This window comes from Oryx dammah, unplaced genomic scaffold (genome assembly GCF_014754425.2).
Source record: "Oryx dammah isolate SB20612 unplaced genomic scaffold, SCBI_Odam_1.1 HiC_scaffold_29, whole genome shotgun sequence".
NCBI lineage: Eukaryota > Metazoa > Chordata > Mammalia > Artiodactyla > Bovidae > Oryx > Oryx dammah.
The window spans coordinates 12,002,019-12,025,903 of NW_024070213.1; the positions used below are offsets into that span (position 1 = coordinate 12,002,019).

The 23,885-nt window shown below is 42.9% G+C and overlaps 1 protein-coding gene across 4 annotated transcripts in view; it reads right to left on the reverse strand.

Moving 5' to 3' along the window:
• The window catches only part of ERC1 (ELKS/RAB6-interacting/CAST family member 1), a 273,734-nt gene that overhangs the window by 111,309 nt on the left and 138,540 nt on the right, over window positions 1-23,885 (reverse strand). For 3 of the 4 annotated variants that reach the window (XR_005719752.1, XR_005719751.1, XR_005719753.1), the window contains one exon: window positions 6,012-6,176. Coding sequence is in view for 1 of the 4 variants with exons in the window: in XM_040233666.1 (XP_040089600.1) it covers window positions 6,016-6,176 (161 nt within the window). In the remaining 3 variants the exon portion in view is untranslated. The remainder of the gene's footprint in view (window positions 1-6,011; window positions 6,177-23,885) is intronic. The other variant, XM_040233666.1, reaches the window with a different exon arrangement.

The window sequence follows — 23,885 nt, forward strand, 5'->3', positions numbered from 1 at the left end:
ATCTGTTCTGGTGAAAAAGCCCTCTGATGAGGTCCTCTTCCACATGTGGAACCACTGATAGCTTTGTTGCGCTGGAGCTTCATCTCCAGCAGAAAGGGCCAGATGACCCACTTAATAACACAACAACTTGACCCTGGTGCCTTAGAGTCTTCATACTGAGGGGTTTACTCACATTAAGCCTGCCTATAAAATAAAAATAAAACAACTTAAAAAAAATCAGACCTAGTAATAAAAAGAAATGTCCTCCAGCACAATTTTACATAGAGAAATGGAAACACACGAGCACAGTATGACTGTCTTATCTCTCCAAGAGATTAGTGGCTAGAAAGCTTCAGTCCTCTAGTTTCTGCTTTCGTACAAATGGGTTGTGCAATCACCACATGGAACTAGCCCCCTGAATACCACCTGGTCTACTTCCCAGCAGTGAATTCCACTCCCATGCTTGTCATGGCTCATTTGGACAGCACAGTGAGTCTCCTCTGTGGGCCTGCTCCCAGAGCCCACAGAGTCTAAGACAGAATGAGATACGAAGGTGTTTATCATGAGGCAGAATGGAACTTGGAGCCAAAGCAACAGGAGCTCTGTATCGTGAGCAGGCTGGGAACAGAAAGGTTTTTTCTTTACAGTATACTGGAAAAATAAACTATTCCACAACACACACAGAGTTTGGGTAAAGGTGAAAATTCTTAAGCAGAACCAACTCCCCACCTTACAGAAATTTAAGAGAACAAAACAACATTTTAGAAACAGAGACGAAGAAAGGCCAGCACATCTCTCATCACTCCCTCTTGCTGCCTTTCCACATAAAATTTTGGTTTAAGAGAGTTGTAATTTACCCCATCCCTGAAGAAATGGCAAAAACTTTGCAGCAGATGTTCTGTCTAAAAAGTAGCAAAGTCCTTGTTATGGATTTTGAAGACTTCAAGAAGGAAAAAACCAAAATTTTGAAAATAAATTTGGTTTAAATGGGAACTTAAATTTCTGATAAATATTATGAACTAAGCCAACATACAAGGACCCTTCCCTCTTGTTCCAGACTCATGAAAACACTCCATGAAATAGAAAGTGACAATGAGGGATCAAGCATGAGCTAAAATAAGCCGGAAGTGCCCATATTCATGAGAGCAGTAAATGAGCTATCTAGAAATAAATCTAATAGAGACGTGTGAGAATTTTGCTAGCAAAATGCACAAAATACCAATGAAGGTCATAGAAGAAAATATTAATGGATAAATAGGCTATGTGAGTAGATGGCAAGACTTACTGTTATAAAAATATCTAATTTTGCCTGTTATGTCTATAAAAAATGCAAATTCTTATCAAAGTCCCAAAAGGAATTTTTTTCAAGAAGAATCTAGTCAGTGTCACTATAAAATTTCTATGAAAGAGTGAAGTTCCAGGTGACTCTGACTAACAAACACTGAGGAGGTTTCTGTCCAGAGACTGAACCAGGGTCTCCTGTACTGCAGGCAGATTCTTTACCCTCTGACCATCTTTACCATGCTTTCCTTTCTGCTACCGCAGAAGCCCTGTCCTGGCATACACCAGAACTTAAAACAGTACATAAAACAGTGACCAACTAACACGGCCATACAGGTGAATGGAAAACCGCAGAGTCCAGAAACAGACCCAGGCACACACAGGCACCTACCATATGACATGGACGGTATCACATGCTTTCCACAGAGAAAAACTGAAATGAAAAAGTCTCTTCACATAATACATTTCAGGTATTTTAGGCTTTCAGGAAACAAAACCTTAACACAAATACAATTCTATAAAAACATCTGCCTTTCACACACACACAAGACAATGCATCGAGAGCTTGATTCTTTTTCTAAAAAGTAAATAAATAATATCAAACACACATCTGGATCAACCATACTACCCCTGTTCTGTCCCAATGGACAGCCATATTTTATCTAAGACTAATACAACAATAAGAGGGGAGGAAAACACTCCCTTAATTAGCACAGGCCCAACTGGATGTGTAATGCTTATTATGGAAAAATTAGAAAATGCAGTGAGTATGAGAAAGAAAGACCCATATTTCCACCATTCAAAGATCAAGACTTTTAACATTTTTTAATTATTCTTCCCAGTTTTTATTATTATTTTTATTAAAAATACACCCATATATGCACAGAAAAATCAGTTTTATGGTGTGGGTTCTGCCTTTTTTTTTTTTTACTTAACATTGTATCATGAATATTTCCCCAATGTGTAAGGTATTGTTTGAATGAATCAATCACACTTTTATGAGAGAACTGTCCTGTTTTTACTGTCTCTTTTCATAACATTAACCATCAATTCCAGATTTGGAACACTGGATAAAGGCAATTAAGACACATCCGAGAATTATAAATATTTTATAAGTGACCTAAGAAAATGCAAATATAAACAAGGAACATAGGAAATATAAACAAGCAAGACAGGATGATAAAAGCAAGAAACGGGAGAGAGAAGAAAGGTGTGCAGGGTAGATGTGGCTGAAGATAAGGAAGACCAACGGGACTGTGGTCTGTCTGGAATGCTGTGAGCTTGAGAGACAACACCACAGTGATCCCAACTCCCGAGCCCAAGTGGGCAGCTGTGTTCTGTAGGTTCACTGCAGAAGTGTACACTGCCCTCTCCATGAAGCTAAGCTTAATTTTAAGACCAAACGGCTGTCTCTGCTAGGCAGTAACCACCCTGCTCTGGAGACCAACAGTATCTCCAAGCAAACACACGTAGCCACAAACGTTGGGAAGAAATAACTTATTTCTTCGTGGAAAATTATACCAACGTCCACGGGTCCTGGGAGAATGTCATTATGTGGAAGAAAAGGCAAAGAAGAAACAGAATGAAGCCAGCCGTAACTGCTTTCACACGCACGGCAAAGGCATCCTCTGCTAAGAGGAGGGGTTCACCTGTTCCCCGACAGTGACTCCGGTATAGACTCGAGGTGTACGTTACAGATGTTTCCTCGGCAACTGTTCCTAACCTAACAGGCACCCTAACCAAATAGCTTCCTAGAATATTAAGCCAGAGAGAAAAGAACTCTAAAGAACTCCGGATCTAAACAACGTTCCATCTGTCTTAAAGGTTTAATGTGCAGAAAGGACAAACAATATGAAGACTGTTTAAAACCATCAGTGATCTGGTTACAAATCCTCTTAGAACACATAATGGGAGACTGACTCGGCACAATCCAAAGACTATTTACTGAGTGCCAGTGTGCTGGGTACTGTGCTTGCTGCTCAGAATTCAAGATGAGCAACACTTCCGAATGTCAGGAGTATAGAGGAAGGTGACAAAGTTTACAAATCATTGACTAACACAATAGCGTAAATCCTACAGAAACAGACAAAATAGCTTAGAAATTTAACGATCATCTGCAAAGTTACATATGAAAATTCTTTTCATGTAAATACCTTATACCTTTATCATTCATTTTCTTAATGGTATCTGTTGAAGAACAGCCTTTAATTTTGATGACGTACAACTGATCAATTTTTTTCTTTTATGGTTAGTATATTATATGTACTAAAGAAAAGTTTTTGTCTGTTCCAAAGTTTCCCACTTTCTTCCAGAAGTCTATGGTTTTTCCTTTGATGTTTAGGTATATGATTCATTTTGAATTAATTGCTGCATATGTATGAGGTCCCTACCTCACTCTACCCTACGGACATTCAGTTGTATCTGCATCATTTATTTTTTATTTTTTTAACTTTTTATTTTTTATCGGAGAAGGCAATGGCACCCCACTCCAGTACTCTTGCCTGGAAAATCCCATGGATGGAGGAGCCTGGTAGGCTGCAGTCCATGGGGTCAATAAGAGTCGGACGCGACTTCACTTTCACTTTTCACTTTCATGCATTGGAGAAGGAAATGGCAACCCACTCCAGTGTTCTTGCCTGGAGAATCCCAGGGACGGGGGAGCCTGGTGGGCTGCCATCTATAGGGTCGCACAGAGTCGGACATGACTGAAGTGATTTAGCAGTAGCATGGCTGATTAACAATGTTGTGATAGTTTCAAGTGAACACATGTATCCATTCTCTCCCCAAAGCCCCTCCCATCCAGGCTACCACATAGCACTGAGCTGTGTCTGCATCACTGAGTGCTTCCCGCTAAATTACATTGGTGCCTGTGACCGCGTACCATCGGGTCTGTAATATATTCTCTATTCTGCTCCGTTCTATGTGTCAGCCTTCACACCCTTCCACACTTCTTATTACTGACTGTATACCAATACTACAAGTCAGGCAGTAAAAGTCTTCTGACTCTGTTCTTTTTGGCTAGATCCACTGCAATTCAAAGCAAATTTAAAATTCCAGTTTTGTGAGTTTCTACAAAAAGCTCCCTGGCTGGGATTGTGCTGCAATAATAAATGAACTTGGGGGAAATGGGCAGCTTAAACTTTGAATAATTCAAATTGTGAACTAGGTATATTCCTATATTTGTTTAGATTATTTTTTATTGTCTCTCAGTAATATTTTGTGGTTTTCTATGTAGACATCTTGTGCCACTTCTGTTAAATTTATTCTGCACTGCTTTACGCATTTTGATGTCATCGTAAGTAACATTTCCTAAAATTTCAGTTTCCATTTGCTGGTTGTGAACATAGAGAAAAACAACTAATTTTTATGTGTTGCTTGATGATCATTCTGTCAGTGAATAAAGACAATTCTGATTCTTCCTTGTGAATTTTATTATTTCCTGATGTACTGCAGAACTAGGCTCTCCGAAATAATAATGAACAAGGGACTGAAATGGGTTCTTTGGGTCCATCCCTTTGCAATGGGAAAGTGTTCAACTTTCATCATCTGTTTCCTCAACTCTGGCTCCTGTCGTGACATCACAACAATCACGCCCCATGAAAACACACACTGAGGTGTCACAGCAGACCCTCAGCTTCTCTGAACTGTCACGGTCAACATTTACTGATGGTTCAAATTAGGAGGAAAGAAGAGATGATGTCAGCTTAAAGCACTGACTGGGCTCAGAACGTCTATTTACTTTAGGTCAAGGAGACTGTGGATTTAGGCAGAGAAGGAACCAATAGCGAGCAAAGACTGTGAAAGAAAACGAACAGAGAAGGATTGCAGAGGAGGGAACTGGAGTTTAAACCTGTGATAGAAGCAGGCAGGTAGACTACTGAAGGACAGTGTCTCCCCTGGGTCAGAAGAGAAGACAACAAGATCGCGGGTGACTGCAGAGGTCACGAAGGTGGCTGAGAGGTCCCAGAAGAGCCTCGGTTTAGGGAAAATGAGAGCAGGACAACCGCCCGGGCCTGGGGGCTGGGAACAGTGATAGAGAAAGTCTTAAGGGGACTCAAAAGAGACACACCCATTCCAGACAGGAGGAAAGCAAGACTCTTTAGAACACAGAGCAACAGCAGCTGTATCCCATGTAGCAAATGTCTGCAGCTTCACAGAGACCCTCTCAGGAAGCCACAAGAGGAGGGGAAAGTAGGTAAAGAAAATTGATAATTTGGGGGACTTCCCTGGCATTCCAGTGGTTAACAGTCTGTGCTTCCACTTCAGGGGGCGTAAGTTTGATCCCTGGTTGGGGAACTAAGATCCTGCAAGCCACCTGACGTGGCCAAAACAAACAAAAAAGTGGCGACGTTGTAGAAACTGACCAGAGACTGGCAAATATTAATGATTACATATGGGGTGGTATGAGGAGGTTCATGACACTATTGTCTCTACTTTTGTGAACCTCTGGAAATGTTTACAATAAAAAATAGTTTTAAAATTGCACAGCCATCATGAGACCTCAGGAACAACGACTTGTCTGCACTTTGCAGAAGGTTTTAGGAGTTTCAGATATACAACTGGACACAGATACATAATCTAGAGGACTTATTTTTCAACGAGAAGGAGGCAAAACCTGTTTCTATTTGACCAGGATTTGTCCCAAATCTAAGGAGCAGGTCAGCCTTAAGTGGGTTGGGGTAACCAAGGGGCAGAAGATGAAAGTGGCGAGGACCAGCATTGCTAGCAAGTGGAGAGCACGGTAAAAACACTTACTTCATCTCCAGAACTTCCTCCAAGTGCTTCCTTCTCTCGGCCCGGAGGTTGGTCAGATGCGTTTCCTTCTCGGCCAGCGACTGCTGAGTGGAGGACAGCTTCGCCTTCATGGACTCCAGCTCCTGCTTCACCTTCTCCATGGCCATCAGTAACTCCTCCACCTGCGGGAGATATGGAAAAGTCAGAAACTGAGGGCCCAGGCTGGAGACAGTCGGAGGAGCTGGGCGGTGGGCAGCACCTGGGCCAACAACACTGAAGACACACACGTCGGAAAATCCTGCTCTCACTGTGTCACACACACGGCAGGTGAAGAACTACAGCTCCCGTGGCCGCCCTTAATCGTTTCCACTTCAGGACACAAAGAACTTCATCTTCTTTTTGATAAATGCAAGAGCATCAGTTCAAGAAGTAACAGTCGGCCACAGACAACCCCTTTAAAGGAACTTACTTGGAAATAGTCCAGAAACTTCCATGGAAATAACACTATAATGCAGATAAAAATATAAGGACCAAAATCATAATAAACATTTCTAGAAGGGTTTTAGGACATAAAAGCCATAAACCTGACTAATAGCAGATGTAGAATAAACATAAATGAGTCACTTTTATTTGTTCAAACTGAGGTTCTTCTGTTTACACCATCACGAAGAATTTTGAGTTAAAGAAACAGCTAGAATTCAATTAGATAATTTCTTGCTCTAAAGCCAGGTAGGTAGAGTTTTCTCAAGAAAGGCAGGAAAAAAAGAAGAAATATATCTCTATGACCAGATGGAGAAGAGACAGGATGCTTGAGAAAGATCTGTAAACACAACAGAGAGAAAGAGGACAGATGCTGAGAAGAAACAAGAAACTAGGAGAGCAAGGTCAGCACTTTATCAGTTATTTCCACATACGGTTCCTAAATTAGAATTATTTAAATAAACAAGTTCACCTTAATTCAGAGGCCAAATTATGCTGACAAAAAGTATCTGTTATCACATAAAAGCAACCTCAGCAAGATAACCAAACAGCCAAGTATACCAATCAGAAGATTACTGACAAGAAATAATCTTGGTTATTAATACAATCCTTTTCAGAGGTAAAGGTGAATGTAAGTAGTTTGGTAACAGCAGACTCACTGGAAAAGACCCTGATGCTGGGCAAGATTGAGGACAAGAGCAGAAGGAGACGACAGAGGATGAGACAGTTGGATGGCATCACTGACTCGATGGACATGAGTTTGAATAAGCTCTGGGAGATGGTGAAGGACAGGGAAGCCTGGCGTGAGCAGTCCATGGGGTCACAAGGAAGCGGACACGACTGAGCGACTGAACAACAACAAATAGCTGTTAAAAACTAACAGTAAAGAGATACATTTAGTTTGCTGGCACTTGAATTACTTTGAGTATCTTTTCAGAAGTGGTCAAGTTACTGTTCTCAGCTAATAGCACCCTGACTGTCCCACCTGCTCTGAGACTTCTGTTATTATGCAGATCTCCTCGGATATGTACTCACATTATCTGTAAGCTTGACAAAAAAAAAGCTTTGCCTTTTTGAAGACTATCTGTAAAGATGACTCCACATTATTTAATTCATATCCTGTCTTTAACTGCTCCAGGCAAGCTATGGTATCAGTTTCTTAGGTAACTTGAAGGGGTACCTTATACATACACAAGCATGTATAATACATTATTCCTCCTCTTTCTATACAAACGTAAGCCCACTCTGAAAAGTGAAAGTTACAGTCGCTCAGTCATGTCTGACTCTTTGTGACCCCATGGACTGAAGCCTACCAGGCTCCTCTGTCCATGGGATTCTCCAGGCAAGAACACTGGAGTGGGTTGCCATTCTCTTCTCCAGGGGATCTTCCCAACCCAGGGATCAAACCCAGGTCTCCTGCATTGCAGGTGGATTCTTTACCAGCTGAGACCAGGAAAGCCCCAAGCCCACTCTACACATACTCTTATGTATCTAAAAATTTTAGTAAACCTTTATTGAGCTAAAAACACAAATAATAAATGTACACTCTGAAGAGTTCTAAGTGAACAAATCTATCTAAAGAGCTCGCAAACCAACCAGAATATCACCAGGACCCCCACCCTCATATCCCTTTTCTAGGTAAAGTGTAACCATATTGCAACATTCTAGTTTAGTCTATTTGTTTTAACATCATACAAATGGAATTACATATCTGTGAGATTCATCTACATTGCTGGGCAAAACTGTAGTTCTCATGACTGTATGATATTCCACTGTGTGAAAATAGTGGAATTTATTGTGCCAAATGACAGCAATTCATCTTCTGATGATACCAGTATTGTAATCCTGGAATAAACCTCACTTCAAGCATTTCTTTTTCACATACACCATTTGTGGACTGGCAATATTTTGTTTAGGAATTTTTATATTTATGTTCATGGTTGAGACAGGCCTAAACTTTTCCTTTCTCGTATTAGCTTTGTCAAGTTTTGATGGGAAATTATGCTGGCCTTATAAAACATGTCCCTCCTTTTTTAGTTTCTGGAATTGTTACTGTAAGAATGAAATTATCTGCTCCTTTATGTTTATTAAAAATCACCAATATAACTCTCTGGGCTTGAAATTTGTGGGAAAAAATTTTATTACCAATTCTTTTTTCCCAGGTTTTCTTTTTCATATTTAGCTAGTTTTGCTAAAGTTTCATTTTTCTTGGCATTTGCTCATTTAGCCTAAGCCTTCAAATATAATGGCAATGATATCCCTGTTCTTTTTAATACCTGCAGGACTTATGAGCCCTGTATCATTCCAACAGTTGCTCACTGAGCCTTCTTTTTCTCCATAGTCTCACCAAAGGCCGGTTAATTTTCTTAGTGTTTTCACAGGACCAATTTTGTGCATCATGGACCCTTTTTAGAAAAAGGGAGAACTGATTGTCTGTTAGACTCTTCACCTTAGGCTCCCATGGACCTTTTCTTCCATCCTGCCAAGACGAAAACCCAGCATTTAAGTTCAACAGCTTAATAATAACTTATCTTTGAATTCCCTCTCAATTCACCCCCTGGCCTGAGAATGTCCTACATTCTTGACAATGTATGAATGCATATTTTATTAGCCATCCTCAATTGTTTCTCTGGAATTATTTTCCCAGCATCTAGTCTGCCATGGTTACAGACATGTGTTACCTCTCATTCCAAAGTTAAACTCACAGAATTCTGCTTGTTAGTAAAACATCGCTTTCTTAAGGATTGCTTAATTTCCCATCCATTTGTGTGCCAGACCCTCAAGATAGTTCCACCTCAGATCATACATTTATCCAAATAGCTTTTAAAGCATTTTGGCATCTAATGCAAGAATGGTCCCGTAAACCAGGACTTCCAACTAATCACCTGATTTATACTCTGGCTCCAAGCCAGGGAAACAGCTTCAAAGCCAAACTGAAATTCTTTACTTTCTGTTACTTTTCCACAGTCCCAGAGAACACAGTCAGCTGTCTCCACTCGGACATTCATCCCGTTTCATGCCCACCTTACAACAGTTGGTATGTAGTTTTGGGTACAGACACTGTAGTCATTCATGGATGTGAGAGTTGGATCATAAAGAAGTCTGAGAGCCAGAGAATTGATGCTTTTGAACTGTGGTGTTGGAGAAGACTCTTGAGAGTCCCTTGGACTGCAAGGAGATCAAACCAGTCCATCCTAAAGGAAATCAGTCCTGAGTATTCTTGGAAGGACTGATGCTGAAGCTCCAATACTTTGGCCATCTGATGCAAAGGGCTGACTCATTGGAAAAGACCTTGATGGTGGGAAAGACTGAGGGCAGGAGGAGAAGGGAGTGACAGAGGATGAGATGGCTGGATGGCATCACTGACTCAATGGGTATAAGTCTGAGCAAGCTCCAGGAGATAGCGTAGGACAGGGGAGCCTGGCGTGTTGCAGTCCAAGGAGTCACAACTTAGAGACTGAACAACAATTGAGACACGAAGGTAATGAAAGCTGAGTAGAAGAAAAGAAGTAATACATACCACACCAAACAACGAAGAAATTCTCCACAATTTTAAAATGTGCTTCGGATCACAGTATGATTTTCAAAAGCACATGTTTTAAGACGTTAAAAGAAAAAAGTCCAGACCAGAGCAGGGATTCAAGTATGTAACCTAAACTGCCTCCACTAAGACATTAAGGAGGGAGCTCTAGGCGGACAGTGTGCAGTGCCAGCAGCACCAGATGGTTTGCTTAAATCACAAGCTAATAATCTTCGACTCAGAATCAAAAGGGAACAAGTTATGGCTTCACCACGGGCCGGTTTCCCTAGGCAGCAAAGAGCCTGGGTGCCGCGGGGCTGGCAAAGCTGTGTCTCCACGTTTCCCACACCAAGAGCAAAACACTGTCTGCAGTTTTCAAGATGCTTCTGGAAAATCTTGTTAGAATATATTGGGAAGATAAGCGGCCTAAGTCTCCAAAGAGAAAGGGAAAACAATCAGAAGGAAAAAGGAAGGGCACAAAAAGATTATTTAGAGGTTAGGCATTCACTGATAAGTCAGATTTTCACACGGCAAGTCCACTCGTTTTCCTGATTTCAACAAAATTCTAGATTAAGACACAATCACCAAAAAAAAAAAAAAGTCACCGAGCTCCTGAGTTGAGAAGCCTGACTGAAGCATGAATGAGAAAAGACACACATACCTACACGCACATGTTCCACTACCTTCTCCTAACGAACTGCTGCAGGTGTCTCACAATCAGTACTCATATGAGAATTTGAATTTATAGATTTCCCAAGAGATTTATGCTAGTACTTATATAATAAATCTTCTCTTTATCCCAGTATGTTCTTCTGGCCAACACATGGTACTTCTTTGGTAAGATATACACCAGCAGTGCACTATTTTATGAATATGGAACAGTTACAACTATTACAATAAGAGTAATAGTGACTGATACTATTTGAGTCCTTTGAAATATTCTAAGCACTTTACATGTGTTGTCTCATTAAATTCTCACAAGGATCCTGTGAGGTCGTATTAATATTATCCTCAATTCTACAGAAAAGGGTTTAGTGGGTTTAAGTGCCTTATTCCGGGTCACACAGCCAGAAGAGGCAGAGATGGGATCCCAACTGAGGCAGTGAGGTGCCACTGAGTGCACAGATGATGCTGCTCTGCCATAGGGCATCAGCGTCCAAAAAAGTCCGAAGACAGCTTTCCACAACTGCATCCAATGATCCTTCCGGGGAGCATTCCCAGGCCCACTTCTGCATCTTTCTATCCTTCTTTTCTCCCCTTTTTCTTCCCCCATCCAGATACTTAATCCTCCCCCATGTGCCAGGCACTGTGTTATATTGCCAGGGCTTGACAGACATACACGTTTCCCAACTGCCCTTGCACTCAAGAGTCCACACAAGATACAATCATTCATCAATCACATTCAGCAATGTGAAATCATGAATAGATTCATGTAAGGAAGCACCCAACTGCACTCATCTCACATGCTAGTAAAGTAATGCTCAAAATTCTCCAAGCCAGGCTTCAGCACTATGTGAACCGTGAACTTCCAGATGTTCAAGCTGGTTTTAGAAAAGGCAGAGGAACCAGAGATCAAATTGCCAACATCCGCTGGATCATGGAAAAAGCAAGAGTTCCAGAAAAACATCTATTTCTGCTTTATTGACTATGCCAAAGCCTTTGACTGTGTGGATCACAAGAAACTGTGGAAAATTCTGAAAGAGATGGGACTACCAGACCACCTGACCTGCCTCTTGAGAAACCTATTTGCAGGTCAGGAAGCAACAGTTAGAACTGGACATGGAACAACAGGCTAGTTCCAAATAAGAACAGGAGTACATCAAGGCTGTATATTGTCACCCTGCTTATTTAACTTATATGCAGGGTACATCATGAGAAACGCTGGACTGGAAGAAACACAAGCTGGAATCAAGATTGCTGGGAGAAATATCAATAACCTCAGATATGCAGATGACACCACCCTTAAGGCAGAAAGTGAAGAGGAACTAAAAAGCCTCTTGATGAAAGTGAAAGAGGAGAGTGAAAAAGTTGGCTTAAAGCTCAACATTCAGAAAATGAAGATCATGGCATCTGGTCCCATCACCTCATGGGAAATAGATGGGGAAACAGTGGAAACAGTGTCAGACTTTATTTGGGGGGCTCCAAAATCACTGCAGACGGTGACTGCAGCCATGAAATTAAAAGACGCTTACTCCTTGGAAGGAAAGTTATGATCAACCTAAATAGCACATTCAAAAGCAGAGACATTACTTTGCCAACAAAGTTCCGTCTAGTCAAGGCTATGGTTTTTCCAGTGGTCATGTATGGGTGTGAGTTGGACTGAGTGCCGAAGAATTGATGCTTTTGAACTGTGGTGCTGGAGAAGATTCTTGAGAATCCCTTGGACTGCAAGGAGACGCAACCAGTCCATTCTGAAGGAGATCAGCCCTGGGATTTCTTTGGAGGAAATGATGCTGAAGCTGAAACTCCAGTACTTTGGCCATCTCATGCAAAGAGTTGACTCATTGGAAAAGACTCTGATGCTGGGAGGGATTGGGGGCAGGAGGAGAAGGGGACGACAGAGGATGAGATGGCTGGATGGCATCACTGACTCAATGGACGTGAGTCTGAGTGAACTCCGGGAGTTGGTGATGGACAGGGAGGCCTGGCGTGCTGCAATTCATGGGGTTCCAAAGAGTCGGACACGACTGAGTGACTGAACTGACTGAACTGAAGCAAGCACAGGATGCCAGGAGGATAAGCAGCATAAGGCCTTCATCTGTGCTGTGGGGGACGGAGGGAAAGCTCCCCCAAGGAAGTCAAGGAGCTGGTGCAGAGGAAAACAGCACTCCAGCCCCCAGGCCTGGCGTGTTTAGAAGCCCTGGAGTACGAAAGTGCATGTCTATCTGAGAAGATAAAAAAGATGAAAGCAAAGCCCTGAGAACATGGGAAGAAGGGAGGCCATGTGCAGGGGAGGCAGGAAGTGGTCAGACGTAGAAGGATTGAGAAGGCCTCACGAGGGGTTTGGGCTTTTCTCCCCAAAGCAACAAGAAGGTACCAAAGGACGAAACAGAGGAGCAAGAGGATTTAGAGTTAACATCAGAATGACTAAAACAATGGACTAAGGAATCTAAGCTGAACACAGAGGGGCTAGGATAAAGTGAAAAAAGACACAGGGGCTCTAACGACACAGGAAGACAGCTGTTGTGGGACCCTGAAAGCTGAGGTGACAGGAAAGAGATCTGAGAGGAAGGGGCTGTCACGAGGTGGGTGGAAGTGGATTACAGTAATAAGGTCAAGGATGTCAGATGTGGGATGAAGAAAGGCCGTGGAGGCAGTGACCTCTCGGGCCAGGAATTGGAGAGGACAGACAGATGGGTTATCCATGTGGGTGCTCAAGTCAGCGAGGCAGGAAACACTTCACGGAAAAGCTTCACACCACAGCTGAACAGCCTGAGCCCTGAGGAAGCAGAGGCTCCCATAAGGCTGTGCTGGACAGCGGTATGAAGGGCAGCAGGAAACAGGACAGCTGAGAGTCTGCCCTCCAACTCCAAGGCGCAGAATAAACATTTACTCATCACCAGAAGGGCTTGCCAGGTGGCTCAGAGGTGAAGAAACCACCTGCCAGCTCAGGAGACGCAGGTGCGATCCCTGGGTCCAGAAGATCCCCTGGAGAAGGACATGGCAACCCACTCTAGCATTCTTGCCTGGGGAGTCCCGCAGTCGGAGGAGCCTGGTGGGCTGCTGCCCACAGGGTCGCAAAGCATTAGACACAACGTGGCGACTAAACAATGGCCATGATCACCAGAGAGGGTTGTCGGGAGATCCCAAGGGAAAGGCCAGATTAATAGGCAAACAAGGTCAAAGTGGTTTCAGAGGTAAAGTGAGAACGTGTCTCAGTGCCAGGGCCCAGGGCAGAGTAGACACTCAGTGAGTATTTGCTGAAGGGGTGAAGGAAGAGACATGAATCTGTAAACTCTGGTGATCTAGCAGGAAACATAAAAGGGAAAAGAGGAGCTGAAGAGCTAGGTTAAGGCAAGAAAGCCCTGGAGAGTGTGGCGGTGATGGAGCAGAGCTCAGATGATCAGGGGCTGAGGGAGGCGGTTCTGGTAAAATCCAAGATGAGAAGAACAGTAAAGGTAACTCCACTAGGTTCCCTGAAGAGGGCGGGCACTTCAAAATGAACCAGAGGCTACCAAAACAGGAACATAAAAGTTTTGTTTGTTTAGTTTCCATTTAAATGCACATGACTTATATGATAACATTAGCTTTAACTTCCTATTCTGTTTATTGAAAATAAGATATAAGTGATTCTTGAGGTGACCTAATGGTAACGAAGAGCACTGAATTAAGCAGTATGTTATCTGGGAACTGTCAGATGCCACTGCTGTCTGTTAGCCTCCTGACACTATGAGGATCCCAAACCTTAGCAAAAGTCGCAGACAAAGAAGAAACTGCAGAAACTACCACTTGGCTCGGGGAGTCTTGATTTCTCGCCTTCTGATGCACTGCTGGATTTCTCCAACAGTGCCAAATAAAGTCAGCAAACGATGAGACTCCCCTGGTGGTCCACTGGCTTAGACTCCATGCTCCCAATGCAGTAAACCCAGGTTTGATCCTTGGCCAGAGGGCTAGAGCTCACATGTCCCAACTATAATCTGGTGCAGTGACATGTGTTTTAAAATATATATATATTTTTTAAAAATCAACAAATGACACTTTAAATAATTAATGTGCTCCCATGGGTGAGAAATGTACAAAAGAAAGTTTTCTTTAATGTCCTTCAAAATAGGCTTCACATTCCCCTAGGATGCTCCATAATGTCTGATGCTGCACGGGGCTCCCAAACACCCGTACAGTTAAGGCCAGCTCGCCGAGGAGCTGGATTCACGTTGACTGGCTATGCCCCTCCGCTGGCGGCTGCCTTTAGGTTTCCAGGAATAGCATGCTGTGGCTGACACATCTTCAAATGGAGATAAATTTGAAAAGAGTGGAAACACAATAACGTGAAAGAAATGCTTCTTTTTCAAGCTGTCTCAATTTTCGCAGAGGGTGTGGGTAGATAAGTCCTATATTAAGTACTCATTACTCCACTGTGGAGCCTGAAAACTCAGACATCAATAAAATGTGGGTGCATGTTATCAAAGCAAAGTGAAAACGTCCCCCTGCTGGGAGAACTTCCATCATCTGAGTCACAGAGGCTGGAAAGAGGCTGTGGAGGGGCCAATGTTTATCTCATGATCGATTCTATTTAGGTGATTTCCTGATAACACAACATCAAAACTAAGAGTTCAAAATCTGAAGTAAGCACTGAAAACTTTTTTTTTTTTTTGCAGAGACCATTACTTGATTAATTTCTGCTATCAACTGCTTATTTTAGCAACAACTAGCTTGTACCAGAATCAAGTAAATATAAAGTTACTAATTTCCTGGGTCCACATAAACTGCATGGCTTCTCTTCTACACCTGTGAGAAAGGAGGGTAGAAATAATCTAGATGACATTACATTTTCTTTACCTTTTCTGCACCTGGGTGAGTTAACTCAGGAAAAGAAACACAAAAAGAAGCAGGACAAGACTTCTCCTTGAACTTCGAGCTCTAGTAAGTTCTCTCCTGAAAAAAATTTTGTTGTGCATTGCTGGAAAATCAAAGTGAAAATGTCAGTTGCTCAGGCGAGTCAGACTCTTTGTGACCCCATGGACTGTAGCCCGCCAGGCTCCTCTGTCCATGGGATTCTCCAGGTAAGGATACTGGAGTGGGGAGAGCCATTCCCTTCTCCAAGGGCTCTTTCCGACCCAGGGATTGAACCCGGGTCTCCTGTGTTGCAAGTGGATACTTTACCACTTGAGCCACGAGGGAACAGATACAGAACACACCAGGATACAGAAGACACTAGGAGGGCTGTGCAAGCTGTCTAGGTTTTGGGGAAGACATTTCCTGAAAGTTAGTTGGCTACACATATGTATCAGTTCAGTTCAGTTCAGTCCAGTCCAGTCGCTCAGTTGTGTCTGACTCTTTGCGACCCCATGAATCGCAGCATGCCAGGCCTCCCTGTCCATCATCAACTCGCGGAGTTCACTCAGACTCACGTCCATCGAGTCAGTGATGCCATCCAGCTATCTCATCCTCTGTTGTCCCCTTCTCCTCCTGCCCCCAATCCCTCCCAGCATCAGAGTCTTTTCCAATGAGTCAACTCTTCACGTGAGGTGGCCAAAGTACTGAAGTTTCAGCTTTAGCATCATTCCTTCCAAAGAAATCCCAGGGCTGATCTGGAATGGGTGAATTTAATTCAGATGACCATTATATCTACTACTGCGGACAGGAATCCCTCAGAAGAAATGGAGTAGCCATCATAGTCAACAAAAGAGTCCAAAATGCAGTACTTGGATGCAATCTCAAAAATGAAAGAATGATCTCTGTTCGTTTCCAAGGCAAACCATTCAATATCACGGTGATCCAAGCCTATGCCCCAACCAATAACGCTGAAGAAGTTGAAGTTGAACGGTTCTATGAAGACCTACAAGATCTTTTAGAACTAACACCCAAAAAAGATGTCCTTTTCATTATAGGGGACTGGAATGCAAAAGTAGGAAGTCAAGAAATACCTGGAGTAACAGGCAAATTTGGCCTTGGAATACGGAATGAAGCAGAGTAAAGACTAATGAGTTTTGTAGAATCTAGAAAAATGATACTGATGAACCTATCTGCAGGGCAGGAATAGAGACACAGACATAGAGAACGGACCTGTAGACCCAGCAGGGGAAGGGGAGGATGGGACAAATTGGGAGAGCAGCACTGACATATAGACACTCCCAGGTGTAAACAGACAGCTAGTGGGAAGCTGCCGTGCAGCACACGGAGCTCAGCTGACCCAGAGGGGCGGGATGAGGGGTGGGTGGGAGGCTCAAGAGGGCGGGCATCTATGGGTATGTATAGCTGATTCACTTTGCTGTAAGCAGAAACTAACACGACACTGTAAAGCAATTATCCTCAAATTAAAAATAAAATTTTAAATTTATATGGTCACTTCACAGGGAGAAAACCTTAATTCAACTTTATTACAGAAAACAGCAGTCCTCTTCCTAGCATGAAGTCAGAGCATTTAAGGCTAGAGACCCCTCCTCTAAGGTCAAGTGCACAATCTGCATGAAACAGTTTCAGACTGTTTCCTTAAGTTTTCACCAATAAAAACAAAAACTTATTGACATTTTAACTGGAAATTTTAACGATAATCCCTATCATTTGTACTGCTAAAAAAAAAAAAAGAAAAAATCAAACAGCTACCTAGAAGTAAAAAGTGCTACTTCATTAATTAGAGATACATGTTGTGGAGAAAACATGATTTCAATATAACCCTTGAAAAAATGGTTACAAAGAAAATAATGGCAAAAGACAGTTATTTGTCTGTATAAAAAGTTTATTATTAGCTAAAGGAGAAAAGTAAAAGTGTGAGATTTAATGTCTGGCAATCCAGGGACACAAAGACGGAACTCACACGTGAGCATGCACACACTCATACACACCATACAGGATTGTTCTGGCCTGGCCATAATAAATGAGGCTCAACATCTGTGTCCTGCCTTTACAGAAAACCAGAACACCTGTGGGGGTGATAATCGACTCCACACAGGTGACAGCAGAGAGGCCTAGAGGCACTAGGGGCCTCGCCCTCCATCACAGCTAATAAACCGAAGACGGCACAGCACCCATGTCACCTGATTCTGGCTCAGAGCCCTGTGCACCTTCACTCACTCAAGAGGGTGGAGGCCATAGGCAGAGACCCGTGAGCACCGAGGCAGAGCTTGGGCCACGCCACACACAGACACACACACACACAAACACAGACACAGACACAGACACACACACACAGACACAGACAGACACAGACACACACAGACACACACACACACAGACACACACACAGACACAGACACACACAGACACAGACACACACACACACAGACACACACAGACACAGACACACACAGACACAGACACACACAGACACACACACACGAGAACTCTCTGCTGTGCAAGAGCAGCCCCGCTGTGCGGATTTCTCTAGGAAAATAGGTTTCATTAAAAACATCCAGGGAGGCGCAGCCAAGGGGAACATAAACTGCATATAAACACCAGCGGGAAGCCATCTGGCTCCTACGACTGTACCTTTGTCTGCATTTTGGATGACTGCCTCTGTCGTCAATAACTCAGTTTATCAGACTGCTCAGGAGAGTCCAGGGTAAGGGCCAAACACCCGAGAACGCAGTACGAGCAAATGGATCTGTCACAGACCTGCCAGAAAGATTCCATAAGCGCCTCCCAGTACAGCAGCAGTCACATGTGGTGGATACAAGCTTAAAAACCGACAGCTTGGAAATCCAGTATCTACAGACTGCGGCCCTCAACTCTGGGCTCAACGTGAGGCATGCCAAAGTTTTATTCCTTCTCCACTGCAGTCACTATTTTCATTTAACTTCTGAAAATGCAGATGTGGTCTTTTTGTTGAATAAAAAGAAAAAAAAAAATCAAGCTGAAATTCAGAAACAGGTATTTCCTGAAGTTCCAGGATAATATAAGCATGCACTATAAAATAATCAGAAAGTTTCTAAAAGGAAGACAGGAACAGAGAAAGACAAACCGAAGTCGTCTTTTAAAAAATTATTTCACGAATTAAAGTGATTCTTAATTTCTTTTTAAGAATTACTTTACAAATTACTGATGAATATAGGGATTTTTGGGGGGGGAATCATAACCATCACATGTGGTTATTTCCTGGGGGCTTCAGTTTTCCTAATTTCTTTAGCTGTTGTCTACTGACCCCATCTGGCAAAACTAGACAGGAAGTTATACTGGCCCAAGCTTCTGGCAAATACAAATTATTCATTTTATGTAGGAAGAAACTAAGAAAACAGAAGCTCAGGGTGGAAGAATTTGAGGGTTTCTTAGTTTAACCCTTCTACAATACATATGGTAAGAGGGGAACCCCATAAATAACAAAAGGTCACGGCATTCTATTAATAACTGGAAGACTTCACCTTGCTGCCTTTTCCTTGTTATCATAAAGATGCTTGTTAGGATTCTGATCTGCTATTACAAGTTTTATTAAAACTGAGATCTCTGCTTGCTTGCTTGTTCAATAATGATACAAAGATTAATTATTTCAAAAGTGTATGCAGCATAACTGGATAAGATTTTAAATAGAACAAACTTAAGTTTTTAAGTACAGAGTTAGTAAATATAGAGAAATGTCAGTTTAAACCATGCAAATCAGCCTTGAGATCATAGGTTGGTTATTGCTGTCTCTCATTCTTACTGTCAACATTCAGAACCAGTTTCTAACTAAAAGGGGATAAAAATTACAAGGAGAGACTGAAGGACAGTTTTTAAAACACACCGAGTTCCATTTTAATTTACATCTGACTTATTCCGCATTTGTGAAGGTGACTACAGCATTCAAACAGTTTCAACTCTTTTTTGAATGTTCGCTGTCTGAGACACTTGAGTCTTTAGACTTGCTGTTATTTGAACATATTTGGGTGATTTCCACTACTAAGTGGACTGAAATGCAGAATAATACTGGGTTGCCATCACTGCAGACTGTATCATTCCTTTAACTTAACACGCATTTCATACATCTCTTGAAGATCAAAAGGAGAAGTCTAAACACAGAGATTTCTGCTACGGCTGGGCACAGCCGTTTAACTGCTTCTTTCAACCAGCCAGAGATGGCAGGACCCTCCTTTGAAGTGGCAGCACTGGTGGCCTTTGAAGTCCCCTGTCAACTGCAGAGAGGCTCTGGTGGGGCTTGTCTTGTAGCCAGCTGTCACCGTGAAGGCAGACGTGACGTATTTCCAGCAGTCTCACTTCAGTCTGTCAAGTGCCTCATTTCATAACCAGTCACCGTAACAAAGGACACCCGAACTCTGACACCAGGGCAACCATCTTCAATGAGACTTACTAGGTGCATCTTGAAGGCGCCTAATTTAAATACTGGAATGATTACACACGGCGAAGAGATCATGGCTGCGAATTTAACTGTCACATCTCCTCAGACCCTTGAACGTTAAACACGTACCTTCCATATGTTTATCAATAAAATGTTACATGACAACAGCATCTTCAATCTTTGCACTGATGAAAAATGATGACGTCTGCAGAAATCAGTGAACTGCTTTAAAAGCACAGTTTACGTTGCCGACAACCAAACTTTCTTACGTTGTTGTTCAGCTGCTCAGTTGTGTCTGACTCTCTGCAGCACGCCAGGCTTCCCTGTCCTTTACTTCACAAACCCCTATTCTGGAGTTTGTTCAAAGTCATGTCTATTGCGTCGGTGATGCTATCTATCTCATCCTCTGCTGCTCCCTTCTCCTTCTGCCTTCAATCTTTCCCAGCATCAGAGTCTTCCAATGAGTAGGCTCTTCCCATGAGGTGGCCAAAGCATTGGAGCTTCAGCATCAGTCCTTCCAATGAGTAATCAGGGTTGATCTCCTTTAGGACAGACTGTCCTTGCTGTCCAAGGGACTCTCAAGAGTCTTCTCCAGCACCACAGTTTGAAGGCATCAATTCATATAACATCTCATATTTCCCCATTATTTCACAGCATACGTTTCTAGTCATTTACTAAAGCTGTCCAAACTATCTTCAAGAGGAAAACCTCAAAGTAAATTGGAAAATTATGGACAGACTACACTCCTGCACTGACCTAAGACATGCTCTCGGAGAATGAAGAATCCAGTGGCCGGAATGATGACCACATGGCCTGCCTGTTAGTAGGCTGTGGCAGCCTCAGCTGATGCAGATGCTACAAATTCCAGGCCAGGTGAGGGGAGGGGAGAAGGATTTCCTCAAGTGACAAGGATGAAAACTTGTATGAAGCATACGTATGAAAATGGTTACTTAAACATGTCATCACTGTTGCCGGATCAACCAGGTAGGGTCTATGGATTCTAGACTTCTTTGGGGCCTTGGACTGGTGGGACCAGCCCTCCCTAAGGGGCAGTCAAGGGCCATGGTGGAGACAAGAGAAGTGTCAAGGATGCTGATGTCTACTGACTGCCTGTCTCTAAGTGCTGTATACACACAGCCGCTCTTCACGTGGCAGGTGCACTGCATTATGCCAGCACCCGTCCAGCACTACGTACACACCAGTGCCCTTCTCTGACCGCTCAAGGAGCTGAGGCAAAGCAACTCGCCTGAGGTCACAACCTGTAAGTGGTGGATCTATAATTCCAGCCAAGGCCTCTAGCTCGAGAGCCCAGTTCTTAGCCACCAGGCACGACGGTTTCCCTGCAGCTCTGGAGGGGCCTCTGAACCAACGTCACAGCACAGAGTCTCGGCACCTGAGCTGTCACTCCTGCCTTTCTCGGACTCAACTCCCCTCCCACCAACAGCGCCTACATTCTGTAGGATAAGAGCGCTTTCTCAGATGAGATGAAAAAGCCTGAGAAAAAGACTGGTTGGAGGGTGAGAAATCAAAGAGCTCTGGATTTGGATGGCTTCCGATTGAGATGGCAGTGAAATACTGAAGTAAAGATACACAGCTGATATGAAGGAGACTTTGCTTGCATCTTAGATGAGAGAGCCGGGCTGAAAAGACAAACCTGATGTGGTCACAATTCTACTACCATATAATACAGCTAACATTCTTCAGCAAAGCCTAAAGAATAACCTAGAATGGATAAACAAACAAAACCTCTTCTTTGCCTGACACTAAATAAGACTGAGTGCGTGCATAAGCCACTTCCTCCAGGAAGCCTTCTGTGGATCTCTCTGCACTGGATTACATGCTGCCCTTCCGCTTCTAGTTTTTATTTTAAGTGAAAGTGGGTTTATTTAGAAAGACATTCACATTTCATGGGCACAACGCTGTCCCTCTCAGAAGGTGAGAGTGGCCCTTCTTCTTCTACTTGTAAAGCCCTCTATTCAGATCCTGATCAGCGGCACTTAGCAATCTGAACCATGATTAAAGACAGGTTCATTCTCCAATCGTTCCCAGTAAACGTGGACTTCCTGAGGCACAGGCTGTATCCCGTACCTTCTTGTTTTCAATGCTCAGTATCTGGAAAAATATATGGTATTCAATAGATGCTTATGGAAAAGGCAGCATAAGTGAAAGTATTTTATTTTCTGAGCATGACTATCAATTTAAAAATGAGGAAAATATAATTTGCTCTAAATACTCAGATCAGTACATGATTAGGTTTATAAAACCAGATTACAAGCTATCCCTTTTGGCAGCAGCTGAAAGTAAGAAGCCAATGGGAAGGCTGGGGAATCCAGTCACAGGCCCATTGCCACGCCGTCTTCTCCAGGCCGCCCAGCTACCAGTCCTGCTTCATGGCGCTACCTGGTCCGTGTGAAACAGTGCTCGCCCCATCACGGCGATAACTGCTATGGAACTGACTGGGTAGACTCACAGCTGTAGGGGATTTAATAAATCCTTAAGAATAAAAACTCTGATGCTGGCAGAGATTGAGGGCAGGAGGAGAAGGGGACAACAGAGGATGAGATGGCTGGATGGCATCACTGACTTGGTGGACATGAGGTTGAGTGAACTCCGGGAGTTGGTGGTAGACAGGGAGGCCTGGCGTGCTGCGATTCATGGGGTTGCAAAGAGTCGGACATGACTGAGCAACTGAACTGAACTCAAGAATAAAAGCAGGACACCTGGCAGCAGCCACTGTGCAGACCCCACCCGCCGCATCCAGCGTCCACTTCCTCTGCAATCACACCTGACAAACCAGAGTGAGGAAGACAGAACCGCAGAGAAAAATTTACCGCCTTCAGAAGTGACAATCGAGCAGAAGCAAGCAGGTGAACTGTAATGAGGCGTGTGCTGCCCATATGCACCAGGGACGACACAAAACGAAGCTGCATCACGTTTCAGTGACTGTGCTGCCCATTTTCACACCAAAGAACCAAAAACTACTGGCAAGGAGGTGCGCCTGCCTCTCCCTTCTGCCAGCCTGGCTGACCGGGAAGGGAGAGGACTTGCAAGCTGAAGGGAGCACCTCGAGGGACGACAAGGGGACCTGGAGTGGAGACGACACTGGTCCAAGGTGTCCTACAGGCTATGAAACGCACTTCAGTCAGGTGTCACTTTTTTGTTCAAATAATTTAAAAAATCTGCACAATTTTAATATGCAAATAAATTTTTTTTTAAAAATCCATGTTAAAAATAAAAAAATTCTAGAAAACCATTGGTAAAACCTCATTATCTTCTACGTCAAGAATTTACACTTAACACATATGCCAAACATATATGCAAAATGGCAATTTGAAAAAAAAAGTACTGCTATTAAAAATGAGCTCTGAAAGTAAAATAGGTAGTACTGACATATATACACTACCATGTGTAAAACAGATGGCTAGTGAAAAGCTGTTATATAGCACAGGAAGCTCAGCTTGGTGCTCTGTGGTGACCTAGAGGGATGGGATGGGATGGGATGGGATAGGGGGTGTCCAAGAGGATAGGTGTATACATATAGCCAAGTCACGTGGCTATACAGCAGCAAACTGTATTGCTGTATATCACAACATTATAAAGCAATTATACTCCAAAAAAAAAAGGGGGGGATTTTAAAAAAAGTAAAACTCAGAACTTGTGCACGTTAGTCATATTGAGAGCAGATATTTTCATTGCTCAAAATATTAAAAAATATACTTTAGGAACAGATATAAACCCAACTTACTGAGTGACAAGGAAAAAGTCTTGCTATTTTAGAGGCATTCTTTAACATTTAGTTAGCAATGTGCTCTTTCAGAAAATAAATTTACTCTGGAAGAATATCAGCAAAGATATTTACAACATTCAAGTGCTAAAAAGCAAAAACAAAACCATGTCCAAAATTTTAACTTCACAGTAACACTGCTGAAGGTAGACGTTGCTTCTACCGCCTGGCAACTCTGAAAC